Genomic DNA, 14,698 nt, shown 5'->3' on the forward strand with positions numbered 1-14,698 from the left:
TAATGACAAGAATGCAACTGGCAGCCTATCATTTCTCTTTAGAGCCTGGTTAAGAGTGATTTTTAGTAGCAGGAGCAGGAATCTCAAGAGTTTTTCACAAGAAGGTTGTTGGTAGTTGAAGCAGAGGTAAGAGCTGGGATACTACCATATGACACTTCAGGATGGGGCTTCTGTGCAAGAATATTTAGTCATACATTCACAGCAACTGTATTCTGCTTAGGCAGAATCCTAATCCAGAACCCTGGATCCTGTCAATCACATGACATTGGAAGTTGGGTTTTAGCATTAATAACAAGCTGTTCAAACTGTTTTGTGACTAAATCTGCAGAACACTGTGCTGAGTTTGTGTTTAAGAAGAAAAATAATGGGTTGGTACCAAGAAAGCAGTTTGGACATACATGATCTCTAGGCTTCAGTAACTTACTGAGCTAATGACTTTACTAAACAGTAGATGAAGATAGTTTTGCTCCTGCTACTGCCTAGGCATTGTATAGGAAACAAAATTGCTAATGACAAAATGTGCATTTACCTTTTATTCTAACTCTTCCTGGATCACCCTTCTCTCCTTTTTCACCATGTTGTCCAGCAGAACCAGGTATCCCCTTACCATTGCCCAAAAGAAAAGGACAAGCCATTAATAAAAAGGTGTCAGTTATCTCCAGCAAGGAATCAGTGTGGGACTTGAGGGGGTGTGCTAGTTTGAGGCAAACTGGAGTATTTTAATGAGAAAGATGCTAGGCTGTGAAAAGGAAACAGTGGTGATGTCTGCTGCACTCATAGGCTTGCTGAGATGGCTAAGAACAAGAACACAAACATAGATAAGACAGAGCAGGACAGTCAGTTGTGTGTCTCTGTCACAGAGGTGCCCTGGGCTGCTTCTGTGTAACTAATCCTACTTCTAACCTCCCCTTTGCTGCTGATCCTCCAACCTCATCTTGCACATAAGGCAAACTCTGGGTAAGATAGAGGCAGGGAAAGAAGGTGGAAGGGTGGTTGGGAGCCCCTCCTGGGGACTCTGGAGGGCTGTTGTGTTTCTGGATTACTTTTAACTTGTCTATTTCTGTCTATAGCTGTATAGATTGCAACTATCTGCTTGTATATTGTGCTAAGCTGTAAAGATGAAGCTTCATTCCTTAACCTCCAGCCAGCTGAGCCTAGTCTGGGTGATTTCATAAGAGAGGGAGGGCAGGTAACTCTCAAACAATCACATCCCACTGTTGTAATCTGGGCCAAGGCAGGTGCTTGTGGCAGCTGCCAGCCTGTGAGGATGCAGCCTTGAGGTTCAGCAGACTTCACAGAAGGAAGGACACATTTTACAAGCTGCCTGCACTAAGCTAAGCACTGCTGTGCTCAGGGGACAAGTGAGAGCACAGGCTAGCTCCATGGCTTCACCTGGCAGCAAGTTAGTAACTTGCTTCTGTCACCTGGAAAACATCCTGGGGTTTGTTTGGTTTGCTCTGGTTGAGTGTTTGAGTTCTCTGTGGAAAATGTCATCCTTTAGGTAGAAGAGGCCCAGCTGGACCCAGTGGACCTAGGGGAAGATGTCCTGATAGTGCTTCTCTTGGTGATCAAGGACCACCTGGTTTGGATGGAATCAGAGGTATTTGGACTCTGGTGTCTGGGAGAGCTGTTGTGTTTGTGGATTACTTTTAACTTGTCTAATTCTGTCTATAGCTGTAAATATGGTAAATACCTGCTTGCAGCTTGTGCTAAGCTGTAAATATGAAGCTTCATTTCTTAACTTCCAGCCACTCATAAGAGTGGGAGGGCAAGTAACTCCCAAACCATCACAGGGGGGAATTAAATAACTACCTCTTGCTTTTGTATTGTTTCAAAAAACCAGGCCAGTTAGAGTAGCAGGCCCAAAAGACAAAACCTTCTCTCTCTTGATCTCTGTTAATAGGCATCTGAATAGTGCTTGCCCTTTGCAACTTCATTCTCCCAAATGCACAGACACAGCAGCAAGAAATTCCAACACTAGAAGAACTGAGTCTGTGGCTGCACATGGCTGTGAATGCAGAAAGAGGAAGATGCAAACGAGTCACAAATGCTTCCCACTGCAGCCTTCGACCTGCAATTCCCTGAGGCTCTGCAGGACAGGATCTCTGGAGCTTGGTGGATGGGGCTGTTGTCCCAGAAGGGAATGTGGTGGCAAAGGTAAGTGATGCTTTTTCTTTTCTTGTGAGTCAAAGCTTATCAATCTCCCAATAAAAAATGTCATCTCTGTCCAGTTAGATACTGGGTATTGGCAGAAGGGTTTATGACTTGACAGGTTTAGAGAGGAAAAGAAGTACTTTTCTGTATTTTCACACTAACTTGGGCTCTCAGCTCTCCAAGCAGACTATAGTTTGTATCTCATCACTGGTGAAGGTCTGATCTTGCAATAGGATGCAGAGGTGAATACATTTCCCCCAAAGGATTTCCGATGAACTAAAAAGCCAATAAGGCTGGAAAACTGGGGTGTTATTTACCTTGTCTCCTTGTGATTCAGCATCACAGGCTCACAGGATGTTAGGAGTTGGAAGGGACCCAAGGAGATCATCAAGTCCAACCCCCCCTGCCAGAGCAGGACAATACTATCTAACACAGATCACAGAGGAACACATCCAGACAGGCCTTGAAAGGCTCCAGAGAAGGAGACTCCACAACCTCTCTGGGGAGCCTGTGCCAGTGCTCTGTGACCCTTAGAATAAAGAAGTTCCCCCTTGTGTTGAGGTGGAATCTCCTGTGCTGCAATTTTTCACTAAGCATCTTTTATTAAGAAACAGGTGGAGAAAGCACAACTTCTGAAGTGACTGTAAATCATGACATGTGTAAGACAGAAGTTCTGAGAGTGTCTGAAACTAGCAGTGAGTGCTTGTGAAAATATCTAGATCTGCACATTGTCAGTCAGCAGTTATTAGTGTTTGAAAAGCAAAAGGAGGTGTGTGGCAAGCAAACAGCAGGGAAATGGAAGAAGTCTATCTAGACCAAAACACTTCTGTATCAGATTGCATTATTTCTTTCCAAACTGATGACTTTGTCCTTGTTTCTCATTTAAGTGGGACAAGTGCTGTTCAATCTGTTCATCAGTGATACAGACAATGAATCATAGAATCAGGCAGGTTGGAAGAGACCTCCAAGATCATCCACTCCAACCTAGCACCCAGCCCTAGCCAGTCAACCAGACCATGGCACCAAGTGCTTCATCCAGGCTTTGCTTGTACACCTCCAGGGATGGTGACTCCACCACCTCCCTGGGCAGCCCATTCCAATGCCAATCACTCTCTCTAACAACAACTTCCTCCTAACATCCAGCCTAGACCTGCCCTGGCACAACTTGAGACTGTGTCCCCTTGTTCTATTGCTGCTTGCCTGGCAGAAGAGACCAACCCCACCTGGCTACAGCCTCCCTTCAGGTAGTTGTAGACAGCAATGAGGTCACCCCTGAGTCTCCTCTTCTCAGAGGAGTACACCTAAGCAAGTTTGCAGATGACACCAAGCTCAGCTTCACTGGAGCAATTTGTGCATTTAGAATCTTTTCAGGGCAAACAATGAGTATTCAAAACTAAAAGAACAAGTCAGAGCAAATCCAGCTTTCCTAGGCCTCCTGACATCCCCACAAACACAGCATGAGATCCTGTCTCTCGGTGTCAAACTGCTCACTGCTGCAAGAGAGATCAGAAACTGATAAAATGATCCTCCAACAAGATTGTGATAAGCAAAAGTAGAAAAAACCTGCAGATAACTTTCCAGGGCAGTTTCTCTACTGCTTTAAGTGACAACCTGATGCTACTTCTGTGCTGAAGCTCATGAAAACCACTCACAGGATGCCCTGGAGATCCAATTACACCAGATAAGCCTGGGTCACCCTTTTCTCCATGTCTTCCAGGGTATCCCATTTGTCCTTTCTTTCCTGGAGTACCTGGAGGTCCTTGCACACCACGGGGACCAGGAGGACCAGCAGTGCATGAGCAGAGGCCTTGATTTCCTGTGCAAATAGGTCAAAGTTACATTGAAACAGCTGCAAAATTAATTCTCCAAAAACAACACTGCTCTCCTTTGAACTGTGCACAGACCATTTTATCTCATGATGGCTGTCACAGGAGTGAAGCACAGCAGCCTTTTTATGGTGCAGAGGAATTGCATGACTCTAGCTAAAAGTCCCAGTGCCAACAGGCCATTTAACTCCTCAGTCTGATAGGTCTTAGTCTCTAAGTTCATAGAATGGGTTTAGGTTGGAAGGGACCTCAAGGATCATCCATTTCCAACCCCCTGCCATAGGCAGATGGGAACTCTGTATCTTGCAGACCATGTAAATTAAGATCATAGAATGGTTTAGGTTGGAGGGGACCTCAAGGATCATCCAGTTCCATAGGCAGGGACACCTCCCACTAGAACAGGTTGCTCAAGGCCTTATCCAACATGGCCTTGAACACCTCCAGGCAGGGAGCAGCCACAGCCTCCCTGGGCAACCTGTGCCAGTGTCTCACCACCCTCACTCCAAAGAACCTTTTCCTAACATCTACTTCCAATCTCCCCTCTGCCAGTTTAAACCCATTCCCCCTTGTCCTGTCATTACAGGACCTTGTCAATAGTCTCTCCCCAGCCTTCCTGTAGGCCCCTTCAGATACTGGAAGGCCACTCTAAGGTCTCCTTGAAGCCTTCTCTAGGCTGAAGAGCCCCAGCTCTTGTAGCCTGTCCTCATAGCAGAGCTGCTGCAGCCCTCTCAGCATCCTTGTGGCCCTCCTCTGGACTGGCTCCAACAGTTCCATGTCCTTCTTGTGCTGGGGGCTCCAGAACTGCACCCAGGACTTCAGGTGGGGTCTCAAGAGAGCAGAGTAAAGAGGCAGAATCATATCCCCTGCCCTGCTGCCCACACTGCTCTTGCTGCAGCTCAGCACAAGGTTGCTGTCTGGGCTGCACTCACACTGCAGGCTCCTGTTGAGCTTTTCACCAGCCCAGACCCCCAGGGCCTTTTCCTCAGGGCTGCTCTCAGCCTGGAGTTGTGCTTGGGATTGTGCTGACCCAGGTGCAGGACCTTACACTTGGCCTTGTTGAATTTCCTAAGTTTAAGTTACCTTAAAGTTTTTGTAAAGTTAGGTCTGGAGTGGTGTGGCAGAGATCTGCTGTGTGAATTGTTGGTCTCCAGGCACCCTTACCCTTTTCTCCTTTGGCACCTTTTCTTCCTGGAAGGCCTGTCTGACCCTGTGCTCCAGGTCCTCCAGGGAGCCCTCTCTCGGTACAGATTACACCTTTGAAAAAGCAGATTGTACAGCTGGCATGGATCAGGCTGACAGTTTCCTCAGCTTAGCTCATGGCTTCTCCACTCACTTTTCTTGTTCTCCTCACATGAAAAGCCCAAAATCTCATGAAGTATCACAGTATCACCAAGGTTGGAAGAGACCTCACAGATCATCAAGTCCAACCCTTTACCACAGAGCTCAAGGCCAGACCATGGCACCAAGTGCCACGTCCAATCCTGCCTTGAACAGCTCCAGGGACGGCGACTCCACCACCTCCCCGGGCAGCCCATTCCAGTGTCCAATGACTCTCTCAGGGAAGAACTTTCTCCTCACCTCCAGCCTAAATCTCCCCTGGCACAGCCTGAGGCTGTGTCCTCTTGTTCTGGTGCTGGCCACCTGAGAGAAGAGAGCAACCTCCTCCTGGCCACAACCTCCCCTCAGGTAGTTGTAGACAGCAATAAGGTCTCCCCTGAGCCTCCTCTTCTCCAGGCTAACCAATCCCAGCTCCCTCAGCCTCTCCTCGTAGGGCTGTGCTCAAGGCCTCTCCCCAGCCTCGTCGCCCTTCTCTGGACACGCTCAAGCATCTCAATGTCCCTCCTAAACTGGGGGGCCCAGAACTGAACACAGGACTCAAGGTGTGGTCTAACCAGTGCAGAGTACAGGGGCAGAATGACCTCCCTGCTCCTGCTGACCACACCATTCCTGATGCAGGCCAGGATGCCACTGGCTCTCTTGGCCACCTGGGCACACTGCTGGCTCATGTTCAGGTGGGTATCAATCAGCACCCCCAGATCCCTCTCTGTCTGGCTGCTCTCAGCCACTCCGACCCCAGCCTGTATCTCTGCATGGGGTTGCTGTGGCCAAAGTGCAGCACCCTGCACTTGGAGCTATTGAACACCATCCCCTTGGACTCTGCCCATCTGTCCAAGCGACAGGATCACACTACAGGAGTCAGTCTGCCTGGAGATCCTGCTGGCACATGTTTTTTTCATTGCCATCACTTCTTCCATTTTCCCGCTTGAGAACTCTGACTCTTGTTTCTTTACTAAAGGATTTGGGTTTTCTCCCCAGTCTGCTGTGGTTTTGACTTCAGATGATATGTTTTAGGGACATTTTTGATACATGTTACTTTGTGCTTTCCAAACATCTGGAAGACCATGACAATCTCACTGATGAACAGTAGGAAGAACATAGAGTTGTAGAATCAGTCAGGGCTGGAAGGGACCACAAGGAGCAGCCAGTTCCAACCCCCCTGCCATGCCCCGGGACACCCTACCCTAGAGCAGGCTGCACACAGCCTCAGCCAGCCTGGCCTTAAACACCTCCAGCCATGGGGCCTCAGCCACCTCCCTGGGCAACCCATTCCAGCCTCTCACCACTCTCATGCTCAACAACTTCCTCCTCACATCCAGTCTGAACCTACCCACCTCCAGCTTTGCTCCATTTCCCCCAGTCCTGTCACTCCCTGATGGCCTAAAAAATCCCTCCACAGCTTTTTTTTAGCCCACTTCAGATACCAAAAGGCCACAAGAAAGTCACCTGGGAGCCTCCTCGTCTCCAGACTGCACAGCCCCAACTCTTTCAGTCTGTGCTCATAGCAGAGCTGCTGCAGCCCTCCAAGCATCCTTGTGGCCCTTCTCTGGACACACTCCAGCATCTCCACATCCTTCTTGTAATGGGGGCTGAAGTTTTACACACCATGCAAAAAGTTTCATATATCTGTTAAAATCTATTTCTGACCTCTAATTTTTGTTGGTAGGACTAACAAAAGCAATGGATCTATTCATGTGCAGAATAATAGGCTCAACATATAAGTGCTGCTGAACCTACTGGGTAGTCCAGGTAGTCCTTGTCTTCCTGGCTGTCCTGGTAAACCTGGTGGTCCAGGATATCCAGGTCTTCCTGGGATTGGTTCACCTGTTCCAGGGAAACCAGGGTCACCTGGAAAACCTTGAGGTCCTGGTGCCCCACTCACTCCTGGTAGGCCAGGCAGACCTAGAGAAAAAATGGTCCATGGTCCATAAAGCTTCACAGTAACCATTACTACAGTGTATTAAGGAGCAAATGACAGAGCATTCAGAACTGTCTGAAGAAGAGCTTCTGTGTAACAAAAGCTTACATCTAAATCTCTAGGTTTCCCAGGATCCTCAGGAAAAGAAGTTTCTGCTTTAAACCTTCAAAAGTCCTTCTTTTCCTCCTCCCTATTAAATCTGTTTCAGACATCTCAAATATTCTCATTCCTTACACAGAGCAAAGTCATCCTTATCAATTTCCTTTCTATGTTTTGAGATGGAGAACAGAACTTTGGAGGACAACACTCCAGATCCAGAAGTAAAACCATGGTTTTACAGCTTGTGGCAGCATTCTGCTTGGGCTTCTGTTTCTTTTCTGCTAAGTCCTAATGTTCTGTTTGGATCATTTGGGTTCTTTTTGGGGCACCAAGTGCCGAACTAATGTTCTTATTGAACTCTCTGCAGAGCTCAAGTCCTTGCTGTGTTGGTGACAAACACCATGAAAGAACAAAGAACAGTTTCCTTTTAGCTGCTTTCTTTCCTATCCATATATAGTTCATCCTTTGTCCCCTACTTGTCTTACTTGTTCCATCGTGTCCTGGTCTTCCCAGCAGGCCTGCAGGACCGATTGGTCCAACTGACCCCATATCACCAGCAGGACCTGGAAATCCAGGATCTCCTTGTGGACCTGCACAGAATCATAACCACACATGAACTGAACACCTTATGCCACTGACAGCTTACATCTAAATTAAACTGCAACCAAAAATGGTAAGTTTTGAGCTCCATGAAAGTAAACCACAGTAACTTCTGTTGTCTTTATGAACCATTTCTAAACGTGGAACAATTTAGTTTTAGGGGGGGGGAGGATTCAGTTCCTTTTTCATGGATTCCTTCCATTTTGTGGGCACAGTTTTGACTCTTTATCCCTCCACAGCAGTCTCTTTGTGTCACATATTTCAGAAGTCAAGATGTGTTGGTCCAGAATAAGTAGAGTTTAAAATAAATGTGCCACTCATGTTACAAACATTTGGCAGTGAGTTTAGGGGAGGTCATTTTGGGATCATTCAAGTTGAAATTACCTGAATTTAAAAAAATATATATTTTCTAAATTGCTATACTGAATGTGGTTTTAAATTGCAATTACATAGCCAAAAGGAAACATTCACTTGAATTTTGGCTGAAGCTCCTATCTTGAACACTGCAACAGGTTGACCTGGGAGGTAGCTGGGGCCCTGTTCCTGGAGATAGAATAGAATAGAATAGAATGGAATAGACTAGACTAGACTAGACTAGAATAGAATAGAATCAACCAGCTTGGAAGAGACCACCAAGATCATCCAGTCCAACCTAGCACCCAGCCCTAGCCAGTCAACCAGACCATGGCACTAAGTGCCTCATCCAGGCTTTGCTTGAACACCTCCAGGGACAGCAACTCCACCACCTCCCTGGGCAGCCCATTCCAATGCCAATCACTCTCTCTGACAACAACTTCCTCCTAACATCCAGCCTAGACCTCCCCCAGCACAACTTGAGGCTGTGTCCCCTTGTTCTATTGCTGGTTGCCTGGGAGAAGAGACCAACCCCACCTGGCTACAGCCTCCCTTCAGGTAGCTGTAGACAGCAATGAGCTCTGCCCTGAGCCTCCTCTTCTGCAGGCTGCACACCCCCAGCTCCCTCAGCCTCTCCTCATAGGGTTTGTGTTCCAGGCCCCTCACCAGCTTTGTTGCCCTTCTCTGGACACATTCCAGCACCTCAACATCTCTATTCAAGGTGAGGCTCAACAGGGCTCCAGGCAACCTGCAGTAGTTGAGGATGTCCCTGCTTACTGCACAGGGGATTGGACTAGATAGAGTTTTGGGGGTCACTTCCAACCCAGACCATTCTATAATTCTGATGGGGATGTTCTGCTGAGCTGAGCTTGTGTTACAACTTACTTCCAAATTAGCAATGAGCATTTGCAGGACTAGAAATAAAATTTATGAGAAGTTCTCTTTTAAAATCCTGCCACGTCTAGTTGGCAGCTGGCAGTAGTGGTGTGCCCCAAGGATCAGTGCTGGTCACAGTCCTGTTCAACATATTTATTGATGATCTGGAGCATGGAATTGAGTACAGCATCAATAAGCTTGCAGAGGACATGAGGACAGGAGCAGGTGTGGATCTTTTGGAGGGTAGGAGAACCCTGCAGAGGGACCTGGCCAGGCTGGATGGGTGGGCAGAGGCCAATGGGATGAGACTGAACAAGGCCAAGTGCAGGGTTCTGCACTTTGGCCACAACAACCCCAAGCAGCACTACAGGCTGGGGTCAGAGTGGCTGAGAGCAGCCAGGCAGAGAGTGACCTGAGGGTACTGGTAGAGAGTATTTGAAGATGAGGCAGCAGTGTGCCCAGGTGGCCAAGAGAACCAATGGCATCCTGGCCTGGTTCAGGAACAGTGTGGGCAGCAAGACAAGGGAGGTTATTCTGCCCCTGTACTCAGCACTGGTCAGGCCACACCTTGAGTGCTGTGTCCAGTTCTGGGCTTCTCAATTCAAGAGAGATGTTGAGGTGCTGGAAGGTGTCCAGAGCAGGGCAACAAAGCTGGTGAGGGGCCTGGAACACAAATCCTATGAGGAGAGACTGAGGGAGCTGGGGGTGTGCAGCCTGCAGAAGAGGAGGCTCAGGGCAGACCTCATTGCTGTCTACAACTACCTGAAGGGAGGCTGCAGCCAGGTGGGGTTGGTCTCTTCTGCCAGGCAAGCAGCAACAGAACAAGGGGACAGAGTATCAAGTTGTGCTGAGGGAGGTCTAGGCTGGATGTTAGGAGGAAGTTCCTCACAGAGAGAGTGATTGGCATTGGAATGGGCTGCCCAGGGAGGTGGTGGAGTCGCCATCCCTGGGGGTGTTGAAGCAAAGACTGAATGAGGCACTTAGTGCCATGGTCTGATTGACTGGCCAGGGCTGGGTGCTAGGTTGGACTGGCTGATCTTGGAGGTTTCTTCCAACCTGCTTGATTCTGTGAAAATCTTACAGTGCAGGTTCCTCATGTGTGAGATGCCAAAACAAATCCCTAGCAGGCAGCTGGCCTGTTTCTTGCCTACTGCCTCCTGCTAAGCAATAGGAACTAGCACACATCTTTTCACAAACTAGATGGTAAAGGTCAGGATTAAGGCTGCTGGGATATAAAACCACAGCTTGAGGTTTGGGTAGGAAGGTAGTAAGACTGCCAGGTATTTTACTGGGAATGCTAGTTCCAGGAGTACCAGATCACCTCCACTATGTGACAGGAAGCCTAACTGTAGTCTAAAAGCTGTGTTTTGTGGCCATTTTGGAAGCAGGACTTTGGAACTGCAGTGAGAAGGCTGGATTTCTTATTTGTCATCCCTTACCTAGCACCAGTTTATTTTTCATAGCTGCTTCCTAAATACATTTAGGCTCAGTAACTAGGGATAGTCCTGCAGAAGTAGCTGGGACTGTATGTGTGAAGGTCTTTCAGACACACACTTACCTGCAGATTGTATGTCTGACATAGTTCCAGTGATCAGTGAGACACACAAAGGATGTGGCCACTAGGAGTATACTTGAGGATCTCTTCCTAATTCTTCGTGACTACACTCAAGCACCTTAGCAAAACAGGTTCTGCACCCTTTTTACAGCAGAAAGACTGTTCAAAACTGGACATCACCTTTGATAGGAAGCAGTGGAGTTCCAACAGCTCCAGGAGGACCTGGGGGCCCTTCTTCTCCTGGATCCCCCTGTAAGAATAGAACAACATGTTTTACTGCTAGATACAGCACGCAGTTGCACTAGCACGTACCTGAAGACTTCAGCAGTGCTGGGGTATGTTAGGATGTATCACAGTATCATCAGGGTTGGAAGAGACCTCACAGATCATCAAGTCCAACCCTTTACCACAGAGCTCAAGGCCAGACCATGGCACCAAGTGCCACGTCCAACCTTGCCTTGAAGTGCCCCAGGGACGGTGACACACATCACCTGGGAAATTCAACTTTGTCACTTTCTAGCATTTAAAATCAAGCAAAAATATTGAAAATGGCCAATATCTTTCCAGATCCCATGACAGAAGAGTGTATCTGTGACTCTTCAGAACTTGGGGCTGCTACATTTCCTTTCGTTCATTTATTGTAAAAGATGCATCAATAGAACAAGGGGACACAGCCTCAAGTTGTGCCCTCATTGTGGCCTTCCAGTAGCTGAAGGGAGGCTACAGAATATCTGGGGAGGGACTTTTTAAGCTACCAGGGAGTGACAGGCCTAGGGGGAATGAAGCAAAGCTGGAGGTGGGTAGGTTCAGGCTGGAGGTGAGGAGGAAGTTGTTGAGCATGAGAGTGGTGAGAGGCTGGAATGGGTTGCCCAGGGAGGTGGTTGAGGCCCCATCCCTGGAGGTGTTTCAGGCCAGGCTGGCTGAGGCTGTGTGCAGCCTGCTCTAGGGTAGGGTGTCCCTGGCCATGGCAGGGGGGTTGGAACTGAATGATCCTTGTGGTCCCTTCCAACCCTGACTGATTCTATGATTCTAAGTTCTTCCTAGAGAGAGTGATTGGCATTGGAATGGAGTGACAGGACTGGGGGGAATGAAGCAAAGCTGGAGATGAGGAGGAAGTTGTTCAGCATGAGAGTGGTGAGAGCCCGGAGTTGGTTGCTCAGGGAGGTGGTAGAGTCCCCATCCCTGGAGGTGTTGAAGAAAAGCCTGGATGAGGCACTTAGTGCCATGGTCCAGTTGACAGGGCTGGGTGCTAGGTTGGGCTGGGTGAACTTGGAGGTCTCTTTCAACCTGGTTGATTCTATGATTCTGTTCTATCAATTAATAGTAGATCTGTACCCATTTAATTGAGATGTTTTTACTTAACAGCCAAGCTGTGATCATTTGCCTTAGGATCCTATACCAGGCTTGAAAATTACTTCTATGATGACACATAAGCATTAAGAAAAGAGGTTTCACAGTCAGACATATTATTGATGATATGAAATATTCAAAGCTCTTATAAGAAGTTAAGACATCTGCATCAGGGAAACATAAAAGTGCCTCCTAATGGCAAGGAAAATCATTTCTGCTTGGAGGATTTCTAAATTAGCTTGGATTTTGCTATTTGGCATTGCAAGTGAAGTGGACTTCAGGGAAGTGTCTTGTGTGGCAAACAGTGTTAGATGTTTTGCTTTGTAGATTAGGAATCAACCCTGCTCTGTGTGGCAAACAGCAGCTGAGAAGACAAGAATGTGCCTGTGGGAACGGCATAGTGAAGTAGTGCCTGGGATGGTCGTTAAGGGCTTTTTAGGACACAGACAAGAAGAACTGGGACTGCAGAACTGGATACTCTGCACTTCTCAGGAACAATCAGATTTATCCAACTGTTTCCCAAGCAAAACTACAGCACCTGTGCAACATTCCAAATTTTGTGTAGCTGTACGAGTTACTGACCTGATGTTCTTTTAAGCTGTGGCTCTACTGAGGATCAGCCAGGATGGAAGAGACCACCAAGATCATCCAGGCCAACCTAGCACCCAGCCCTAGCCAGTCAACCAGACCATGGCACTAAGTGCCTCAGTCAGGCTTTGCTTCAACACCTCCAGGGACGGTGACTCCACCACCTCCCTGGGCAGCCCATTCCAATGCCAATCACTCTCTCTGCCAACAACTACCTCCTAACATCCAGCCTAGGCCTGCCCCAGCACAATTTGAGACTGTGTCTCCTTGTTCTGTTGCTGATTGCCTGGCAGAAGAGACCAACCCCACCTGGCTACAGCCTCCCTTCAGGTAATTTTAGACAGCAGTAAGGTCCCCCCTGAGCCTCCTCTGCTGCAGGCTGCACACTCCCAGCTCCCTCAGCCTCTCCTTATAGGGTTTGTGCTCCAGGCCCCTCACCAGCTTTGATGCCCTTCTCTGGACACGTTCCAGTACCTCAGCATCTCTCTCAACATCTACTTGATCATCTTCTTTCACTTTGAGTGTTAGCAATTGTATTTTCCTCTTCCCAAATCATTACCACAGGCACTCAAACTTCACTCTAGCATAAGCTACTAACAATCAATTATTTTCTGCTTACTGTTTGCAGTGTTAACTGATGACTTCTCAAGCTGTGGGCTAATCAGTGCAGACTGAGGAACACACTCTGCTGCCTATACCACGTCTTTGACTCAGGTTTATTAATGATGCCCCCAACTAAAACATCAGGGTGAGTACTTTTTAACAACAAAACACTTTTGGTTTGATTCTGCTTTTGGGGAGTAATGGGCTGTAATGATTTTTCTGTTTAAATAAGAGATGTCATTTTTCCAGCTAATTAAGATCTGAATGATCCCACATTGTTGTGAAGAAGCTGATAATAAGCAAATGGCAGGGGAAAATTAACATCCCTGGGCTATTTCTCTCCACCAAGCATGACTACATATATGAAATCTTGGCTGAAGAAGCTGTTCTAGCACTCTCCTGACAGTCTTAACATTGAAACAAGTGTGTGACTGAAGCAGATGTTTGCACTGTACTTATTTGCTCCACGTGTTTGTAAACCTGCTTCCTGAAAACCTGCTGCTTGTTTCTTGTCAGCTGTGTCTTTAGCAGTATACTACTTGTAGCAAGCTTCATCCAGCCATAATGTACTTCCTTTTGCCATCAGAGATGAAGTAGAGTGTGTTCCCACTTTAGCCTTCAATTTACATCTGAGATGACTCTAGCTCACATCTCCTGAGTGTCATTCCTCTCATTTCAGAGGTGCTGCTACTGATGCTTTAAGAAGACTCACTGGTTTATATGCAGCTTTCCAAAAAGGTTATTTCAGAGAGAAACAAAACCCTTCTTGACTGCTGTAGTTCAGACTGTTTAGAGCCATGTTCATTAGTGTCACTAACAGATAACTATTGGCAATTGTAATTTAATGAATCCCTATGGCAGGCAAAATGGAATTCCCACTCTGACATCATAGAAGCATAGAATCAACCAGGTTGGAAGAGACCTCCAAGATCATCCACTCCAACCTAGCACCCAGCCCTATCCAGTCAACCAGACCATGGCACTAAGTGCCTCAGCCAGGCTTTGCTTGAACACCTCCAGAGACAGTGACTCCACCACCTCCCTGGGCAGCCCATTCCAATGCCAATCACTCTCTCTGACAACAACTTCCTCCTAACATCCAGCCTAGACCTCCCATGGCACAACTTGAGACTGTGTCCCCTTGTTCTGTTGCTGCTTGCCTGGGAGACCAACCCCACCTGGCTACAGCCTCCCTTCAGGTAGTTGCAGACAGCAATGAGGTCTGCCCTGAGCCTCCTCTTCTGCAGGCTGCACACCCCCAGCTCCCTCAGCCTCCCCTCATAGGGTTTGTGCTCCAGGTCTCTCACCGGCTTCATTGCCCTTCTCTGGACATGCTCCAGCACCTCAACATCTCTCTTGAATTGAGGGGCCCAGAACTGGACACAGCACTCAAAGTGTGGCCTGAGCAGTGCTGAGCACAGGGGCAGAATAACCTCC

At 47.7% G+C, this 14,698-nt stretch overlaps 1 protein-coding gene across 1 annotated transcript in view; it reads right to left on the minus strand.

Moving 5' to 3' along the window:
• Positions 1–14,698, minus strand: part of COL4A4 (collagen type IV alpha 4 chain) — a 93,348-nt gene that overhangs the window by 35,626 nt on the left and 43,024 nt on the right. The window contains exons 18-23 of the mRNA XM_064152804.1: positions 10,901–10,970; positions 7,821–7,925; positions 7,056–7,220; positions 5,142–5,234; positions 3,807–3,970; positions 530–602 (exon numbers count right to left, since the gene is read on the minus strand). Of these exons, the coding sequence (XP_064008874.1) occupies positions 530–602; positions 3,807–3,970; positions 5,142–5,234; positions 7,056–7,220; positions 7,821–7,925; positions 10,901–10,970 (670 nt within the window). The remainder of the gene's footprint in view (positions 1–529; positions 603–3,806; positions 3,971–5,141; positions 5,235–7,055; positions 7,221–7,820; positions 7,926–10,900; positions 10,971–14,698) is intronic.

The sequence above is a fragment of the Pogoniulus pusillus genome, chromosome 13 (assembly GCF_015220805.1).
Source record: "Pogoniulus pusillus isolate bPogPus1 chromosome 13, bPogPus1.pri, whole genome shotgun sequence".
NCBI lineage: Eukaryota > Metazoa > Chordata > Aves > Piciformes > Lybiidae > Pogoniulus > Pogoniulus pusillus.